Here is an 18,940-nt window from a genome sequence, read left to right as displayed (position 1 = left end):
AGCTTGCCAAGGACAAATGACCTCGTGAAATAAACCAGTCATAAAAGCCCATGTCGCTATACCACAACTCCGTTTAATTGAGTAGCCATCCAGTCTTGACCTTGCATGTCCTGGGAAGTCCCCACCACATAGTGGGGTTCCCCCAACCCTGCCACGGCCTCAGGTCTCCAACCCTGGTTGGAGAGGCAGCCCATTGCCCTAGAACCAGAACCACACTCTTGCTTCTCCAGGCCACGCAAAGGCCCGTCTTCATGGAAAGGTCATCAGTTCCCAAGACTCCAAGAGGCTTTCAGGGTCCAGCTCTCGAGAGCTGCCACTCCCCAGGGTCCAAGAGCAGCGTCTTCCCTGATTGCAGAGCCAAGGCCTCTGTGGAGGATGACTCTGGCTGCCCTCCTGCTGGAGAAAGAAGAAAGGAAGGTGAGGTAGGAAGCAGGGCCAGGAGAGCTGAACAGCCCACAGAGCAGGCCAGGGGGCGACGTACCTGTTGAGGACACACAGCCGTGCCTCTTCTCCCCTGCAACAGATAGCACAGTAAGGCCCTGAGGCGACTCTCGTCCCAAATGTCTTGCCTCTGGCCATCCCCCTTTGTCTGTCTTCTCCTTCACCTCAAAGCAGACTACTCACTTCCTTTCAGCTTCTTCCCGAGGTCACCTTTCCAGATGGCCTAGCCATCCTTGCTCCTACCCACACCCCATCTCTCTTCCATTCTCTTCCTGCCTCCCTCCTGGACTTGGCACAGTCCAGTCCTGTCAGCCCCATCAAACCAGGGCCTACTGAGACTGGCCTCCTTCACTCGGTTCCTTGGTCTACCCTTTTGAGAAGACAGTCATCTGAGAATATCCACAGATCTTGAATGTCCACAGGTCACAGGACCTGGCAGAACCTCAGTCTCGCTAACGAATCGAGTCTCCTGAAGTCTCTGGGGCCTGGGTCAGGACATGCTGGCTTTCACCCACCCTGCCATTCTCTGTCGCCCATGCATCGCTCACCACCCAAATAGGCGCAGTTAAAGTGGCTGCAGGTCTGATTATAACTCCAGAGAGTTACTATGCTCTGGGCTCCATGCTGGAAGAACCCAGTGACCAAGAAGACTTCATGTGGGGGTATCAGCACCTCACGCTCCTCAGGGAAGACAGACAAAGCCTGGATAAGAGCCCCAAAACAAGTCCTTAGATTGAAAAAAGTGGCATTACCAAACCCACGAGCCACAGTTTCATCCAGAGAGCTGGAGGCAAACTGTCCTAATCGGACAGAGTCCCCCAGTCTCTTGGGTTCAAAGTGAAGGCTGCCCACGCCTCGGAACACCACCTCCCCATCTTCCCTACTGCAGCCTCGGGTGCCCCGAAGCAGCTGCAGGGCCCGGGTCAGGTAGAAATGCAGGGCCTTGAAGGGGAAGTGCCTCATGTAGAGCTCCCGGGAGGCACCTCCTGTCCGCACAGCCTGGTTCAGCTCCCAGTACAAGGTGTTGGATGAGTTGGTGTACACCATAATAGCTATTCCGTGCTGGGCTTTGAAGCCAGGAGGTAGAGTGAGCGTGTGCCGCCGGTGTTCCCAGGCCTCTTGGGCTGCTTCCCAGGATTCCCGGAGCAGGGCATGGCGGGCCATCTCCTCCTTCAGCAGCAGGCCTGCTTTCTCCTCCATCTCCTCGGAGCAACCCACGTAGGCATCATCGAAGGTGTCTGGAACCAGGCTCAGGGGCAGGATAGGAACAGCTTGGACCTGTGGACATAAGGAAGGTGACACCACATAGGCAAGAGTGTAAGTTTAGGACACTGGCCAAGGGTCCTGGCGGCAGATCAGTTTCAGATTCACAGGTGTTCATTTCTATGCCCAACCATCTGATGCATGCAAGTGGCAAGATCCCAAAGAGGCACAGTTAACACAGACAGTGGAGTCGGACGGACATGAGTTGAAACACCACCTGCTTGCTGTGGGATCTCGAGCAAGTCTCAGGTCAGGGCTTTCCTGGATTCCACATTCTCCTACGAATTAAGGGCACTTCCAACCTCACAGGGTTATTGTGAGAAGAACGTAAAGATCATTGTGGCTCAGCCTAAAGGGTGCCATCTCATCTTGCCAGGGGCGTGTCTGGTTGGCTCCTGTCTTTCCTGGCTCTGATTGTCGGTATGCAGGCAATAAACTGCAGCCAGTGTCTGGTCCCTGCCCTGGTCCCCATCTCCCTCGGCTATTTCTTACCCTTGGGGAAGCCCTGCACTCAGTGTACATCACGGTCAGCTCTGAGATTCCTGCATGCTCTCCTGCTTTAGATATTATTCTAAACTCAAAGTGGGGTAGGTGGGAGTTTATTGTCCCCACACTTAGTCCCAGAGTGTGCTGGGGGTGGGGGTGGGGGTAAAGCCCGGTTTTCAGGGTCTGCCAGAGTGTACGGCAGCACACTCATGTGTACAGGGATTTGCCTGTGGTGTGAGATGAGAACTGGGAAGGAGGAAGATGAAGGCAGGCCCTATGGAGGGTAGCACAGAGAGAATCACACGGAGCTAGGGATGCAGGGAGGTGGAGTTCTGGGAGAGAGAGAGGCACTCGGGCTCCCTAATGGTGTAGAAGTTCCCGAGAAGAGGACTGGGAGAAGGGAAGAGTCTCCTAGGAGGGTTTCCCTGATGGTTCCTCTACCACCACCTTCTCAGAGTCTGACCCACAACTGACCCTTGTTGGCAAAGGATAGTTCTGAAAGTTACCTTCCAAAGGGTGTGCAGGCCGAGACAACTGAGGACCATCAGCAGATCCTCCAGAATCATCCTTGGAGGACTCCCAGGATGGCAGGATCCAGATAATGATGAGGCCAGTGGAGACGGGGTGCTGGCTTGGATGGGCTCCAGGACCTTCCTCCTGCACCCTGAGGGTCCTTAGTCAAGGACTGGAATTCAGAAGTGATGTGGGGCGGGGCCAAGGACAAATCTAAGGATAGGCAGGGCTTCGGACTTTACTGTCCCCATCTCAAGCCCTCGTCTATAACTACTAGATGGCCCCTCACCCAGGCTCTCCAGGACTTCTTTGCCGTGGTATAGGTGGGGCAGTTATATGGCTCCGCCTGCAGAGGGGCGGGGCGGGGACGAGGACCTACCTGGAGGTGGCGGAGGCCGAGAGTAGCCTAGGGCTCCGATCCTTTTTGCCGCAGACTAGGGCTGAGGTGCGGGCAGGCGCTGCGCAGATCCCGGACTGCGGAACAAAGTCCCCGCGGCTAACTATAGCCCCTGGACTGGTAACCCGACACCTATCTTCCCCCAACAACAGACAGGGGCGTGGGAGCTGGACTGGCAGAGTCCTTGAGTGGTTGAGGGGCAAAACTCTCCTTCCCTTGGGTGACAGGTTCTTTCTGTAAGATCAGAGCTAGGTCAAGGCTGAAGGAGGGACTTGTGAGGCTTGGCCCTTTCTCCGGTGGCCCTGGGACCTGGCCAGGGCCAGGGCACCCGACCACCAGGCCACGAAACCCCGCGAGGGTCGCTCCTCGTACATCATGTTAAGTCGCCAAATCTGTCTTATTTGCATACAATTTGCATACGACACACGTTGGGTCACGTGCACCAGCATCAAAGACCCCCTGCGCCCACTTCCTTCCCTATTCCTAACACTCTGTCTCCCTACCCTGGTCGGTAGGGAAGAGTAGAAGGAAGCCCTAGCTGCCTTCTGGACCTCTCCGGTTCAGGTGACCCTGTGTTTGTAAACACAGCTCTCTCTCACGCCTCCCTTGGGCTTGACTAAAAATAACCCAGTTCTGAATTTCAGATGCCCAGTTGGAGGTAATGGGAGAAGGGGCCAGTTTATGGGAAGGTGGAGGGCATATGTTCTGAACATCAGGGCTTAAGAGATGCCACCTGCTGGGGCTAGGGTAAGCATGACCTATGAAACCTGCCAAGGGCCTCTCGGGTCCCGCTCATGAGTTTACACAATCACCATCCCTTCACCACCGCGGACTGTCAACCAAATAAAGTTTCCTTCACCTAACAGCCTGTGTTCTCCATCCCTTCTTGATGACTAAAGAGGAAAGCAGACTGTGTCCCTGTGGTGGGAAGGCTGGGTTGGGAAGTGGAAGAGCATTAACACCCTTGCCTACCTACCCCACCCTTCCTCTCTCTGGAGGATTCAAGTACTGGTAGGTGCAGGGACAGCAAATGCTGTGTGGGGACAGCCTCTGGCTTGGGGAATTTCTTACACCCCAGCACCTGGAGCGCCAACAAGGTCCCAAAAAGTGGAGTCAAATCTGGTAACGGGCCAGGGATCCTGAGAGGGGCAGAAAGTCCTCTCAGGTCACATGGTGGGTCAGGGATCCAGCTGGAACCTTGGCTCCTTAGAACAGAACAAAGCTTGAGATGGTGGCACACGCCTATAATCCCAGCATTCAGGAGGGAGGCAGAGGCAAAAGGATCGATTCAAGTTGGAGGCCAGCCTGGACATTGTGAAAGAAAGCAATAATAATAAGAGGGAAAAAATGAACGGAGATGCCTGGAGGTACAGTCTGGTGAGGAGGCTGCTATCCTGTCTCTCCTGTGTTGAGCAGCTCCCATTGTCATGGGAAGAAGGTTGGTCCAGGTCACATTGGGCAGAGGCTAGTGTCCCTGAGCCTTGAGAGAGCTTGAAATAGACAGGGGGAGTGTCACATTTCTGAGCAGCTGTGTGGGGACGCAGGAGGGGTAGGGAACTGACAGTATAAAAGAGAAAGCTACCTCCCTGTCTGCCTATCACGGGAGACCAGACCAGCTTTGCCCACCGCGGAGAAGGCTAGGTAAGGACACCTCACCTCCCTGCCTAGGAAGCAGAAGGAACTTTCTGGTATTAAGTTTAGGGTATTGGTAAAGTGCTAGGGATCCTTGGATGGGATGGTTGAGGACACCTAGGAAGGTTTGGGAGTTTTGAGAAGAGACTTGGGGTCATATTCCCAGAAGGGACTACTGAGTGAGGGAAGAGAGAGAAACTGAGGACGGTAGGTCACAGAATGAAGGTAAGTGCAGCTGCCTCAACTGTGAAAAGGGATTCCCAAGCTGGATTCAGTGCTCTCATGCCAGAGACTAAGTTAGAGGCCAGCCTGGGCTACCTAACAAGACCTTGTCTCAAAAAGACCAAAAATGGGGAGAGGGAATTGCTGGTGTCCCAGAACAATCCCTGCTGCGCCCCCCCCCCCCCCCAACTGGTCACCAAGGACAGCAATCTACTTACTCTGAGGTGCTCTGTCTTGTTAGCAATGCTCAGAAAGCCCCTTGGCCTTGTTTATCAGAGCCTTGGTGGAGGGGAGTCTTTCATCACAGATGGAATAGAAAGAAGATGGAGCCAACTGTAGAGGGTGTGTGTGACAGAGGCAGCTTCAGCGGCTGTCCTTACAAGGGAAGAGGCTGGCTTCCACTGATTTCCCGGGATGCCCGACTGGGGTTATCATCTTGCCTGAAGGACGTGGAGGGCTCAGTAGCTGAAGCTGTGGGACCTGAGGCTACAGTAAACTGCTATGTAACCTCTAAGAGTGGAGGGCAGAAGCCCTGCCCAAGAGGTGATCCACACAGAATGCATGCAGGGTGACAGAGCCTGACCCACAGGGGGAGATGGCTGCCGGTCATTCCATACCAGCCCAGTCTCACATCTGGCATCCACAGGTCCACCGGAAGCTGTGATGTTTGTGTACATTTTCCCTCCTTAACAAGACTCTCAGCAAGCAGCCTGGTCCTGGGCTAAGCCCTGGGGACACGGAATGGGCTATTGCTGGTTCCTGCACTGGCCAGGAGTTGTGGGGGTAGGCTCAGGAGAGGGCCACACAGAATGATGTGTAACCCAGAGGATTCTGGGAGCTCTCTGGAAGAGGGGAGCCCTTAGCTAAGCCTGGAAGAGTGGGTGGCCAGAGGATAGCTGAGGGTCGGGGACAGTAGCACCTCACTGGAACTCTGGTCCTCCTTGGCTCCTGTCCCAAGAAGGGACTAAAAAGTTCCCAGGGGTCACTGAGCAGATCCAAAGGCGGAATACGGTTGGGCTGTCATGAGTGGGTAGAGGGATGTTTTTATTTCATTTTGCTGCTTTGTTTTGAGACAGGGTCTTATGTATTCCAGGCTGGCCTGGAACTCACTGTGCAGCCTTGAGCTCCTGATCCTCGTCTCTACCTCCTGAGACTTGGAATTTCTGGCATGTGCTGTCATGCTTGACTTCTAGGAGGTACTGGGGATCAAACACAGGGCCTTGTGCATGATGATAAGCCTCTCCTTTTTTTTTTCCTTTTCTTTTCTTTTTTTTTAAGATTTAAAAAATGACTGGGCAGGGGTGGCAGAGGCAGTTGGATCTCTGTGAGTCTGAGACCAGCCTGGTCTACAGAGTGAGTTCCAAGACAGCCAGGGTACACAGTGAAAGTCTGTCTTGAAAAAACAACAACAACAAAAAGGATATTTTATCATCTTTTCTCTCATAATTCTCAATTTTGCATTTTTTTCTCAGTATTTTGAGATATCTCTTCCAGTGAGTTTTAGTGCAGAAGATTGTTTTTAATATTTTATTTTTATTTTTAATTATGTGTATATTTGTGTGTCTGTAAGTGAGTATGTGTACCTGAGAGCAGGTACCCACCAAAGCTAGATATCAGATCCTCCTACAGCTAGAGTTCCAGTCAGTCATGAGCCACCCCAGTGTGGGTGCTAGGAATTGAACTCATGTCCTCTGCAAGAGCAGTCTACCCTTTTAACCGCTAAGCTCTTTCCCCACTCCCACACAGAAGGTTTTTAAGCAGGTAAAGGTGGTCATCAGGGCTGTGCTTTAGAGACATTGTTCTCCCTGCTCCATGGTGAATGCACTAGCAAGAAGACAGGGAGATCTTGTAAGGAAGAGACAGACAAAATTAAGCAGGGCAGGGATGTGGGCCTCCACAAAGCAGGGAAGGAGAATCCAGGAGGCAACATGGACTTCACATGAGCTGGCAACTGCAGTCATGTGTGATGAACGATTGAATGAACTGATCCTAGGTGAACATCCTGAGAGGCTGGATGCTAATAGAGATAGGGTACCACATGAGTGTCTTCTGCTGGCACAGGAGCTATCCCAAGCTGGATTAAGCCTAAAAGGTAATATCAAAGAGTTCCAGGGTTCTCACTGAGCCTGAGGGCTGGGAGCAAAAAGCCTCATGAAACCCCAGAGCCTGGCTCTTCCTAAGCCTAGGCTCACTCTCCAGCTTCTCTTGGTTTCTCCAGCCCATCCTCCCTGAAATCTCATCTCTGCCTGACTTCCACATCAATGATGCAAATTACTCTTCTGGGTTTTTTTTGTTTTTGGTTTTTTTGGTTTTTCGAGACAGGATTTCCCTGTGTAGTTTGGTGCCTGGATCTCGCTCTTTAGCCCAGGATGGCCTGGAACTCACAGAGATCTGCCTAGCTCTGCCTCCTGAGTGCTGGGATTAAAGGGGTGCACCACCACTGCCCAGCTCTTCTGGGGGTTTTATTTTTGTTTTTTGAGATAGGGCCTCATGGGTCCCAGGATGGCCTTGGGCCCACCATCTTCCTGCGTTGGCCTCTTACATGCTGGCATTACAGGTTGCACCACCGTGTCCACCCTTTCTCTGAAGCACATTCGTCTCCATTTCCTGACTGACTGTGCCAGGCACTGGCAGTAGCACAGGATAGATGGCAATAAAGTATAAAAGAAAACTTTCAGGGCTGTGATGGCAATACAAGTGTACATTGAAAAGCCATCAGTAGACCAGGGCACATCTGTCATCCCAGCACTCAGGAAGCCGAGGCTGGCAGATCACTTGGAAGTGGTGTTACGCTGAGTGTAACCAACCGACACACTCACAGGAGCCAGCCTGGGACACAGAGTGAGTTTAAGGTTGGCCTGGACTACAGGGTCAGATCCTGCCTCAAAGCAAACTGAACATTATGAAAACAAAAGCCATGTGCCCATTCAATGGTTTGACGACCCCTTGAGACACACTGTGTGACCATTGCAATGGCAAAGGGTAGATGTGAGGGTGCTGACTTGGAAGGAATCCCCTGATGAATTGTTCCTCAAAAGGATATATTTACAGGATGTGTATGTAAGCATTTCTTCTTTGAGAAAAAAAAAGGACAACAAATCTAAGACACTGCATATAGAACATCGTGTGCGTGTGCGTGTGCGTGCGTGCGTGCGTGTGCGTGTGCGTGTGTGTGTGTGTGTGTGTGTGGTGTATGTATATTTAATATATTACTCAGAGGCTCAATGGGAGAGTGCTTGTCTAGCATACACAAGGCTCTGGGTTTGACCTCCAGCATTGAAAAGAAACAGTTAATTATACTGTTCAAATGTTTTCTGAGAAAGACATTGGAAGACACATTATATCACTGGCCACTCCTTCCCATGGGCAGGAGTGTGTAAGGCTGGAATGGGAGGAAGGAGAAGCAGAGAGGGAGAAATGAGACTTTATCTTTCACACACTCACCTTCTTACAACCAGCATTAACGTTGTAGTAAAATACGTCTGTCTTACTCTGTAGTAAAGTAAGTAGGTAGCTCATATCTATTATGCCTGCATTTAGGAGGAGGAAGCAGGAGGGTCAAAGATTAAAGGTCATCTTTGTTTCAGGAGCCAGTTCCAGGTCAGCATGGGTATGTGAAACCCTGTTTAAAACAGACAGACATAGACAGACAGACAGAAAAGGGACAGCACGCAATGCAGCCCCATGCAATGCAGCCGCAGCATTGATTTAGAGATGGCTGTTCCTGTCCTGACCCAAGGCCGGGCCTCCTCCTTAGAGCCACTGTGGGTCAGTGTGACCACCCTCAGGGGAGCCAGAGGCTGTGTGACTCCTCTACCCCTTTGTCAGTTAATGTTTACTAAGGGGTAGAGATTAACATCCCAATTTTCCAGATGAGGAACAAGAGACGGCAGCTTGCCCAGGGTCACCTCCAACATGAAGATTCCAGCCATGCTGTCTCTCCTGCTGGTGTCTGTGGGCCTCAGGGATGGACTTCAGGTATGATCATCATCCACCAGCTCCATGTCCAGTAGGAAGGGAAGCAGAGGGAAGAATGTCCAGTGTCCCTGGGAACCCATCTCTCCCTCCTAGGCGACTCCTGAAAACCTAGTCTGGGGAGCTTGCAGCTGGTGGTTCCCAATCCCCTTCCCCTCTGGATGTATTTGGGGTTCTTTCTGCCTTTCTCAGTAGACAGGCCCTTTCTCAAAGCAGGGGGAAGCTGGATGAGTGGGTTCCCATTTTCCTAGGGACCAACCACCTTCTCAGTCCTTGATGCTCCCCTACCCTCAGGTTCAAAGTCACTCCATCACACTAGACATCTTTTCTAAGAAACACCCCTGGACATGGCCCCAGCGTCCTTTGACGACCAGTATACGGGCTGTGCAGCGGACATGGCAGCGGCTCTGCCAGATCTCAACCACTCAGAGTTCCAGGCCAACAAAGTGTACGCGGATGGTTGGACTCTGGCCAACACCCAATGGCAGGAGCGCAAGGCCTGGGGGTCAACCCCGTGGGGCCTCAGCTCAACCCCCTTGCCCCCTCCACCCCCGGGCTTCCGAGATGAGCACGGGGTGGCGCTCCTGGCCTACACTGCCAACAGCCCCCTGCACAAGGAGTTCAACGCGGCTGTGCGCGAGGCGGGCCGCTCCCGGGCACACTACCTCCACCGCTTCTCCTTCAAGACCTTCCACTTCCTGCTCACCGAGGCCCTGCAGCTGCTCGGGAGCCAGCGATCTCGCGGGTGCCGGCAGGTGTACAGGGGGGTGCATGGCCTGCGCTTCCGGCCAGCGGGGCCCGGCGCCACCGTTAGGCTGGGAGGCTTTGCTTCCGCGTCCCTCAAGAACGTTGCCGCCCAGCAATTTGGCGAGGACACCTTCTTTGGTATCTGGACCTGCCTCGGAGCCCCGATCAGGGGTTACTCCTTTTTCCCTGGAGAGGAGGAGGTGCTGATCCCCCCTTTTGAGACTTTCCAGGTGGTCAACTCCAGCCGACCTGCCCAGGGTCCCGCACGCATCTATCTCCGCGCTCTGGGCAAACGTAGCACATACAACTGCGAATACATCAAAGGTGAGGAGCGAGCAAGGCCAGCCAGTCCTACAAAAAGATGGGCTTCCCTATCTGCCAGGAGCTTTGGCAACTCGAAACCCCAGCCCCTGCTCCAGCCAAGGGATTCATACATAAATGATAAAAGGCTCAAGCGCCTGGTGGCTCACACCTGTGATACCGGCGATGGGAGTTGGGAGGGGTGGTGGGAACAGACACCTGCAGGAATGGAGGAGAGGCGGCCAGGGTCTTTGAAAGGACAGGCACAACCGGATCGGCTGTTGTCCCAGCTGGAAGCTGGAAAGGAATTATTTTGCAGTCACAGTATTGACACCAAGACATTTGTTGGCCGAACTAAGTAAAAGGGGAGCATATAGATGGCTCAGCCGGTGAAGGAGTTTGGCCGCGCAAGCCTGACCTCTCCAGTTCAGTCCTCAGAACCTGTATAAAGATAGAAGGAGGGAACTGACTCCACAGGGTTTTCGCTGACCTCCACATACCCCTCCCCCATCTCTCACACGCTAATAACAAATAAAGTTTAAGAAAAATAATTGAGCAAAAGTCCCAAGCTCAGTTTTTGAGAGCTACAGTTTTACCAGATAGAATGGGAATTATATGCAGTAGCCTATGCTGGGCAGGGGAGGTCAATGTTGTGCCTCTAAGTTCCAGTTTACCTGTGCCAACCTGTGGTCAGGAGCATGTCAGCTGTTCTTCCTCCATCCGCTCAGTCCATTGTCAAGCCAGAGGAAGAACAACAAGGAGACCGGTTCTGAACCCCTGGTGGGCCGTGGACTACTGCTCCTAGCTCAGTGAGACCTCGCTTTCATAGTTAAGAGGCAGACAGTTGGCCTGCACGGTGACCGTGGCAGACATGGGAGGAGGTACAATGTGGCTCAGTTCCGACTTTGAATGGCATCAGGAGCCATGAGGAAGGCAGGCCAAGAACACAGACAGCGTCTCCCTGTCTGGGACAGGGCACAGGAAAGTGAGCTGGGAATGCGGTGAGGAGGCAGTTACAGGCCAGAGCGCAGGAGCCGGCCAGAACGAGATCCTGGCTCCCATGGCTGCCTCCCTTCTGTCCTCAGGACTCAGGTCAAGTGAATGTGATCTGGGGAGGTCCTCCCTGAGGGAGCAGGACTACAGAGAATCAAGATTTGATCATCAGAGCTCTGAGGGTCCTTTGCAGTCAGAGAGCTACTGAAGCATTGATTCCACGTTCTTCCTTTCAGAAAAGAAGTGCAGATCTGGGCCCTGCTGGTTGGATAGCTCCGGTAAGAGATGAGGTCGTTTGAGCGGGCTGTCCTGGGACTGGACCCTCTCTAGACTCCCCTCTTATTCTCATAAACCCACCTCTTTACCTAAGAAGGGAGTCGCTGACCCTGGTAGAGGATGTGTTATGTGTGTGTGTGGTGGCCCTGGCAGCATCTGCCCCTCTCAGAGGAGGCTGTCAGGCCCTGCTTCAGGCTGCCGAGGCGGTTCCCTGCAGTGTTCTCCCTTGGGCCTCTTTCTTTGGTTGCAAACCCAGTGTCCCTGTTACTGCCTCGGGGCTCCTTCAGACCTGCTTTCCAAGGTCAAAGCCAACTCTTGGATGCAGTGTGACTGTACTCCAGTCTGGGCTCCGACCTAACGATTCTTTCCCTGTGCCTCAGTTTCCTAGTTTGTAATAAGCAAGTAGGATCAAAAGACACCTGTATCTCTTTCAGCTGTGGGTCTTCTCTTATACACCTGCTGTGCCAGGGCTTACCTGGGCCACTGCTCATTTAGGTGGGAATGGGCCACTTCCAAAGAAGAATTAACTGCCCCCCACCCCCTCGCAGCTCCCAGCCACACTTCCTGCTCTATCCCCAATGTTCCCTCCTTCTAGGATCTGTAACCAGTAGGCAGGAAAGATACTGAGCCTCTGTTCCTTCCACTTTCCCTGACAGAATTGTACTAGGAGTCCCGGCTCTTTGCACCATAAATCCTCAGCACAGTTCAATGGCACTGGTACAGTTTACTACTATTTATTTATTTTCCAGAGTGGGTTTCTCAGTGCTGCCATGACTGGTCTGGAACTCACTCTGTAGACCAGGCTGGCCTGGAACTCACAGAGACCCACCTGCCTCGGTCTCCCAAGTGCTGGGATTAAAGGCATGCACCACCTTGCTCAGCATCAACCACTTTTACAGGGGGCAGAAAGTAGCAACCATCCCTCACCAAACGGCTAGTGAGGAATCGTGTCTGTAGCCTGGCTGCAGAGGTGAACTGTGAACTGCCCACTATGACAATCCCTACCCCCAGCCACACAGCAGTCTACTGGTAAAACCTAGGATACTGTCCTCATGTAGCAAAGTGAGACCAGAGACTTGGCCAAGGCAGCAGAGTGACCAGAAGCTGAGTCTCCAACTTCAAACCAGATCTTTTGTTTTGTTTTTGAGACAGGGGAGTTTGCTTTGTAGCCCAGGTTGTCCTAGAACTCGTGTGCAGTTCAGGCTGGCCTCAAATGGGCCATTCTCTTGCCTTTGCCTCCTGAGCGCTAGGATGCTAGCCAAGCAGACCACTGTATCCCACTTGGGCCTCTACATTCAGATAGTGCATAATTTGAGCCATCGGGAAAGTTTAGAAGTTTTGCCTCCATATTCCCACCCATCACTACTCTGACCAGGGCATGGATGGAGAAGCCAGATTCAACATCACTAGATGTCTCTCAGATCTCTGCTCTTGATATTGGTGAAATTATTAAGGCCACTCTACGTAGTTAAAAGGAAGATTTATTTAGTGGGTAACTTACAAATGAAGGGATAGGTAGGTGGTGGGTTCTGGAAAAGATGCAGCACAGTTGGGCAATGTTCTCTGGAGAACTCCCCTTGGTCTACCTCTAGCGTCCAGGTCCAGGAAACAAGAGAGTGCGTGGTGCGTCCCAATCTCGGGTCTTCAGGGCCCTCCCTTGGCCCCGCCTTGTAGGCGTGATAGTTACTGAAGCCTCATTGGGGGTTGGAACTTCCAGACCAAAGCTGGAATGGCTACCCACTACATCTCCCCCTTTTTGTCTAAATAAGAAGGTTCTAACTTAATACAAGATTATATACAAAGGAATGGTTATCAAATATTGTCCAGGAGTAATGAGGGATAATGACCTAGATAAGATGGAACTACAATCAATACAAACAATATCAAGCAAGAAACACATACTAAAATCCAGAGAAGTCTAGAGTGTAGGTAAATGGTATGTTACAAAGATTATTCCAAAAGGTGTCCTATCCTAAAGAACCTGAATGTAATACTTAATATGTTCTATCTAAGAGATTATATATAGAGAGAGGCTTACCCATAGTGCAATGCAGTGGCTCCTTTGTGTCAGAGGTGGCGGGGGTTAGAGCTGATTGGCCTCTGAATGGGAGACTGTGGCCCTCACTGGTTTTCTTATCCCTGCCTCTTGCTGCACTTTGGGGGGTAGTCTTTCCAGCTCACTCTGCCTTTCACCTCCATGTCCTCACACTGCTCCTGAATCTCTTTTCCTCCCTTAGCCCGGGGCTCCATCTCCACCTCCTGTTGGCGCCTGCTGCTGCTCTGGTTCCTTGTGCTGAGGGCTCTTCCAGAGAATGCAGGCCTCCTGTGACCTACCAGATGTTGACTGGCCCTGCCTGAAGAAAGTTGGTCACCTGTGCGCTTTAACTATAGCAAGATCCTGGTGAATCAGTCTATCTGCAGGGAACTCTGGGACCTTCTACGGTAATGACCTTCCAGACCCGTTGCCGGTGGAGACACAGAAGAGAATTTGGAGACTGAACCTCGCTCAGGGGTGCCGGAGGGGGACTGACTGGAAGTCAGAGGACTCTGGGACAGGCACAGACTTATCTGGAACCAGAAGACTTCAACTCATTGTGAGTGGGAGATGATGGGGGAGAACACTTGGCCATGGGACCATGCAGGGTCACTTCAATGACTCCCAAGTCTACCTGGAAAGTTCGTGTTCCCTTTTCTGCCACCTGGCTAGGTTAGAGTACCTGCCTCTCCATTTCCACTGGTCCCTGAGTATTCCCCAGGTCAGGCTGTGAACCTCTAATGGGTAAGGACTGGGAAGAAGGCACAAAGAAAGTACCAGAAGCTGTGTGACAGCGAGAAAGCAACCAGTCCTGTGAGTGGTGATCCCTGCACTACCCTCACCGGGGCCACTTTTAAGATCTCTCATGTCAGCGTGTGAGAACAGGGTGGCTGTGTCTAACTACAAGGATGGACAGCAGGAGAAAGTTTTAGGCCCTCTTTCGGGGTCCTGTGAAAGGCTGATTTTTTTTTTTTTCTGCTGTTGTTACCAGAAAGGTCATTTCTGGGCTGGCGAGAAGACTCAGCAGCTCAGCAAGGGTACTTGTCATGAAACCTGATGACTTGTGTTTGATCCCTGGGTCCCATATGGCAGAGGGAGAGAACCAGCTACCCACATTGTTCTCTGACCTCCACAAATGTACCCTGGTGCACAAGCAAACACACACACACACACACACACACACACACACACAAATAAATGTGATTTTTAAAAAGATATAATTTTTGCATTGATCTGTGAATCCTGAGATTCCTATCTATAAAGACAAACCTGGATCCCCAACTTCTGGATGTGGCCCCAAGGAGAAGACAGGACACGGAGGAGGTGCGGGGTCCACTCTCCTTTATTATGGAGACAAACTCGGAGACAAAACTCTGCACGACTTTCTCTTCTGGAAACAAACTAGACAGTGAACTTCCTTCCCGAGCGCCTTGGCAGAGATCAACAAGATGAGGATCTGTGACTGACAGCAAAGGTGGAGCTCCGTCCTTTCCGTCAGTAACTTACACTCCAGCCAGCAGTGGCGCCTGCCTTTGGAGAGGCAGAGCCAGGTGGGTCTATGTGAGTTCAAGGCCAGCCTGGGCTACGTAGCAAGTTCCAGGCCAGCAGGGGGTCCATCGTGAGACTCCTCAACAAAATAAAAATAACATGGATTCTCCAGCTAATAACTATCATTCCAAGTGTAGACACAGATGGTTATTTATTTTTCAGGCTGTCCTTGAATTTATGGCAATCCTCCTATCCCAGCCTCCATGTGCTGGAATTACAGGAGAGCACCAGCTTGCTCAACTGACATTGAGTCTTATTCTCCAAGTCTATACTTTGACCTTAATTATATTGGAATTAAGGGAGAAACCAGCTTTGGATCCCCCTTAGTTAGGACAGGTAGCTCGCAAAGGCTGTTTGTGGACTGTGAGGTCAGAAGTGCTGGTCCTGAAGAGGTGTTCCTGACTCTGGGGAGAGACTAGCTAGCCTATCTGAATACCAACAACCACCTGGGTCTTGTCATTCCTGCTTGGTAGTGTTGAGGTGACCACAGCTCCCTAAGATCCAGTTCCAGTTCTTGGCCCTCACAGGGCTTGTACCAGTACCAGGAGGCTCATGACCAGAGCCATGCAGAAGAAGATGCCCAGGAAAAAGCGGTCCATCACTCGAGCCAGGCGCTTCCAGTCTTCATGGCAGCGCTGGGCAGCCCGGTGGCTGTGGAAGGTGCTGGCAATGGAAGCCACGTGATGCAGAAGGGCTTCTTGATGGCATAGACACCGTGGCTCATGACAAGGCCCCTCTGGGAGACCAGCTGGAGGCTGGAGGCTGGGGGCGGATTCTAGTGGCCGGGACTGCCCACAGGGCTCCCCTCGTTCCCGCACACACAGACCTCTGGCCAGGTGTCCCAGCAGGAGGACCCGAGCCCAGGCAGGCACTGGATGTGCACTAGGACCACAGTAATGCAGATTCATGATGAGGATGGTGAGTGCTGTGGAGAACGTGACCATAGTCATGGTGGCCATGTAGTACTTCCCTGTGGGACAGAGAGCATTGTGAGCCCCAAACAAGAAATAAAGACTGTTGAGCTTCCCAGCTGCCTCATCACAAATAGAAGGCCAGCACCAGGCCCTCATATCCAATGAGGGGAAGGACATAGATAAGAGTTAAGTTCTCCCCTCTTTTCATTCTTTTTAGGGTTCTGAAGATATCTGCTACTAATTATTTTCCCTGCTTGTTGGGGAGGGGTCAGATTATGGTTGTAAGCTGAACCGGTACTGATCCTTTCTGTACACCTGGAATAACCTATTGGTTATTCATGGGTTCATAGTGATACTCCTGTGAGTGAACAAATGTCAAGTGCACAGGAGAATACCAGGCATACAGTTTGTTTATTATGAGATGGGGATCAGATCTTCCTCCACCAAGGCTCCTTCGCGCCCTTAGCGGTGAGGGGTGTTCTCTCAGATAGGTCTACTCTTGGCCCCCTCTCCCACCCCCTGCAGCTGTCACTCTGCTGGCTCAGTGTCCATTCGCCCATGCTCTCAGGCTCACCGATGAGCGGCACGCTCTCTGCAGGCGGCATGCTCTCAGCCAGAATCAGTTGGAAGACGGTGAGGGCCAGGAGCACAGTGACGCCCAGAGACACCTTTTCCCCGGAGTCAGCGGGCAGGTGGAAGGCCAGTGGCGCCAGCAGGGAAATGAACACACAGGGCAGCAGCAGGTTGCACACATAGGCGGCAGCGCGGCGGCGCAGCAGCAGCGTGAAGGTCACATCTGGGTAGGGCTCAGAGCAGCAGCCATAGGTGAGCACGCGCCTGCGCGCCGGCATGCCCAGCACGCGCCACTCAACGTTCTCCACGAAGTCGGCCAGACTGGCAGACGCGCCCCGGGGTCGCACGTCCAGCTGGTGCCCGCCGTGCGTCCATGAGCCGAAGGTCAGGCCGCAGCGCTGTGCGTCAAACGGGAAGGCAGACACGTCCACGCGGCACGAACTGCGTGTGATGGCTGGTGCATCCCAGCGCACGGCGCCATCGTGCCGTACAACCACGTTGGTGCTGGCCGAGGCTGGTGGCTGCGTGTCTGCCCTGTGGACAGGCAGGACAGGATTTACCGGGGCCCAGGAACAGGGTGGATCTATTGTCACTAGTCAGGCTTTACTGTCTAGGGCAGCACTGTGAAGTGAGCCTCATTAGGCTCACTAAACTCAGGTCAATCTTAAGGTCTGGAGGAGGCAGCTAAGGACTTGGAAGGGCCGGGAGCTGAGTATAAAAAGCCTCTGCAAACCAGAGGTGGAACTGAGCCTCACACTGACCTAGGGAGTCATCTGTAAAACTCATTAGAGGGACCCAGAAAGATGCACAATGCTATGTATTGTCTAGGAGATGCAAAGAACCTAAAGATGGCATAAAGAAGTACCCCCAAAGACTAGGCCGTAGGCTGGTGAGATCTCCAGCGGCCCGTGAGCCTGGAAGGGTGGACCTGCCACAGAGAAGCACTTGGTCTCAAGACAGTTCTCTTTGAGAGCTACAACTGGCTTGGACTACATAGCGGGTTCCAAACCTGCAGACATCCAGCTTGAGCTGGCCTGAGATAACGGAAAGTGCCATCTGAGAGGTGAAGAGCTCCTTACAGGTAGCCCTAGGGGCAAGTTTCCAAGGCATCTTAGCAACTCCATTAGGTGTTGGGAGGAGACTCAGTGCATGTCAAGGGCAGATGGGCAACTCTAAAGAGGAGAAGGGGGCAGACAGGCAATACTTGTTGTAGAGTACGATGTCTGGCCTCCACACTAGACTGCTGGGAATGCGGATTGCATCCAAGTCACCATAGGCTTTGGGGTCCCAGTGTAGGTAGGCATCTGTCCACTCCTGCCTGATCCATAGGTATAAGGTCAGCACCTGGTTCCGTTCGTCCTAGCAGGGACAGGCAATGGACATGCATGTATATACACACACTGCCTTCTTCATGCACACACAGGCCTCTCTGGTGAGTACCCACAAACCCAGCTTGCTCTAACAGCCCGATTTCCACCCAGGCTTGAACTTGTGTGACTTTGGTGGGCTCTTAAGTCTCCATTTCAACAGTTCATCCCTCAGATAATTCCTGCTTGGGGAGAGGGGAGTTCAATAAATTCCAGCGTGTAAAGTCTTGGGCCACCAATTCGTACACAGGAATTAATAAATGGCTATTATCATCATTAATATTAACACATAGGAAAAGGATAACTAGAGATGATACTTCTTCCTTGATCCTCATCCCAGAGCTATACCACTACCACATCATACCATATCGATGATCTGAGACAATGTCACCTCCAGGGTCACATTTAGAGTCTGGTCTGTGTCTGCCACAGGTCTCAGGGCACTTGTATAGTTGACAAACAGGTCACGAAACAGCTTGTGAGCCAGTCTACCCTCGGCTCCCAGGCATTCTGGAGGATGAATGAGGATTGTCCACTTTGCAGTTCAGGGGATGCTGTTTGCATCCTCCACCCCCCACCTGGAGCCTTATCGCCTGGTTCATGGTCTCCCACGCTTTTGGTGGTAGGGTGTGTGTGTGTGTGTGTGTGTGTGTGTGTGTGTGTGTGTGTGTGTGTTGCTCATATTTCAGATATGCGTAGAAGCCAGAGGAGGGCATTGGATGTCTGGCTGTCACTTTCTACCTTATTCTCTTGAGACAGGGTCTCTTACTGAACTTACAACTTGCCATTTTTCAGCAATCTTCCTGGCTCAGGTCCCTACAGCACTGGGGTTAGAGGTGTTTATGGCCACACCTGGCTTTTTACATGGTTACTGCCCACCACCATCACCCCATCTCATCAGGCAGGTCTCCTTTCTTTCTCTTCAGCATCCCCTCCTCCACATTCCCCAGAGAGCTTGTTCTCAGCAGGCACTGAGGAGAAAGGTGGAGACAGGTGGAGGTCTGAGGTGGACAGGAGCAGCGGCAGTGTCAGAAGAGGGTTGGTTCATACCTGCCGGGAGACAGAGCAGGAGCAGAAATCCCAGGCCGAAGTGGTAGCTCCTGATCTCCATGGCCCTACCACAGCCAGAGGGTGGGCAAGTTTTCAGGACAACAGGTCCAGCTGGCTGATATGTATAGTACCTGGAAATCAGAGACTGAGGTCTTCCTTCCAGCCTGTTTTACTTGTCCTCAATTCTATACCTGGCCCCTGGCATCTG

At 52.3% G+C, this 18,940-nt stretch overlaps 3 protein-coding genes across 8 annotated transcripts; 1 reads left to right on the top strand and 2 right to left on the bottom strand.

The window, feature by feature from the left end:
- Positions 1-51: 51 nt before the first annotated feature.
- On the bottom strand, positions 52-6,027 carry Art5 (ADP-ribosyltransferase 5). 6 transcript variants are annotated; one of them, XM_037196834.1, is made up of 6 exons: positions 5,173-6,027; positions 3,083-3,177; positions 2,697-2,875; positions 990-1,719; positions 482-514; positions 52-396 (listed from the first exon to the last, which is right to left on the bottom strand). In XM_037196834.1, the coding sequence occupies exons 3-6, from the start codon at positions 2,754-2,756 to the stop codon at positions 290-292; spliced, it is 930 nt and encodes a 309-aa protein (XP_037052729.1). In that variant the 5' UTR covers positions 2,757-2,875; positions 3,083-3,177; positions 5,173-6,027; the 3' UTR covers positions 52-289. The 6 variants fall into 6 exon arrangements, with proteins under 6 accessions (XP_037052729.1, XP_028744918.1, XP_037052756.1 ...); XM_028889085.2 differs by lacking the exon at positions 5,173-6,027 and having other exon boundaries at positions 3,083-4,654; XM_037196861.1 differs by lacking the exon at positions 5,173-6,027 and having other exon boundaries at positions 52-393; positions 3,083-4,654.
- On the top strand, positions 4,640-14,990 carry Art1 (ADP-ribosyltransferase 1). Its single transcript, XM_028889084.2, is given in 6 exon segments — positions 4,640-4,741; positions 8,827-8,932; positions 9,224-9,257; positions 9,260-10,000; positions 11,206-11,247; positions 13,483-14,990. Coding segments are annotated over 5 exon segments (972 nt in total). The 5' UTR covers positions 4,640-4,741; positions 8,827-8,869; the 3' UTR covers positions 13,575-14,990.
- Positions 14,984-18,819, bottom strand: Chrna10 (cholinergic receptor nicotinic alpha 10 subunit). Its single transcript, XM_028889083.2, has 5 exons — positions 18,733-18,819; positions 18,047-18,192; positions 17,520-17,674; positions 16,317-16,849; positions 14,984-15,798 (listed from the first exon to the last, which is right to left on the bottom strand). The coding sequence occupies exons 1-5, from the start codon at positions 18,791-18,793 to the stop codon at positions 15,350-15,352; spliced, it is 1,344 nt and encodes a 447-aa protein (XP_028744916.1). The 5' UTR covers positions 18,794-18,819; the 3' UTR covers positions 14,984-15,349.
- Positions 18,820-18,940: the final 121 nt, after the last annotated feature.

Source organism: Peromyscus leucopus, chromosome 1 (assembly GCF_004664715.2).
Source record: "Peromyscus leucopus breed LL Stock chromosome 1, UCI_PerLeu_2.1, whole genome shotgun sequence".
NCBI classification, from domain to species: Eukaryota; Metazoa; Chordata; class Mammalia; order Rodentia; family Cricetidae; genus Peromyscus; species Peromyscus leucopus.
The sequence above is the reverse complement of the archived record's forward strand: the minus strand, read 5'-3'. Positions and strand labels throughout refer to the sequence as shown.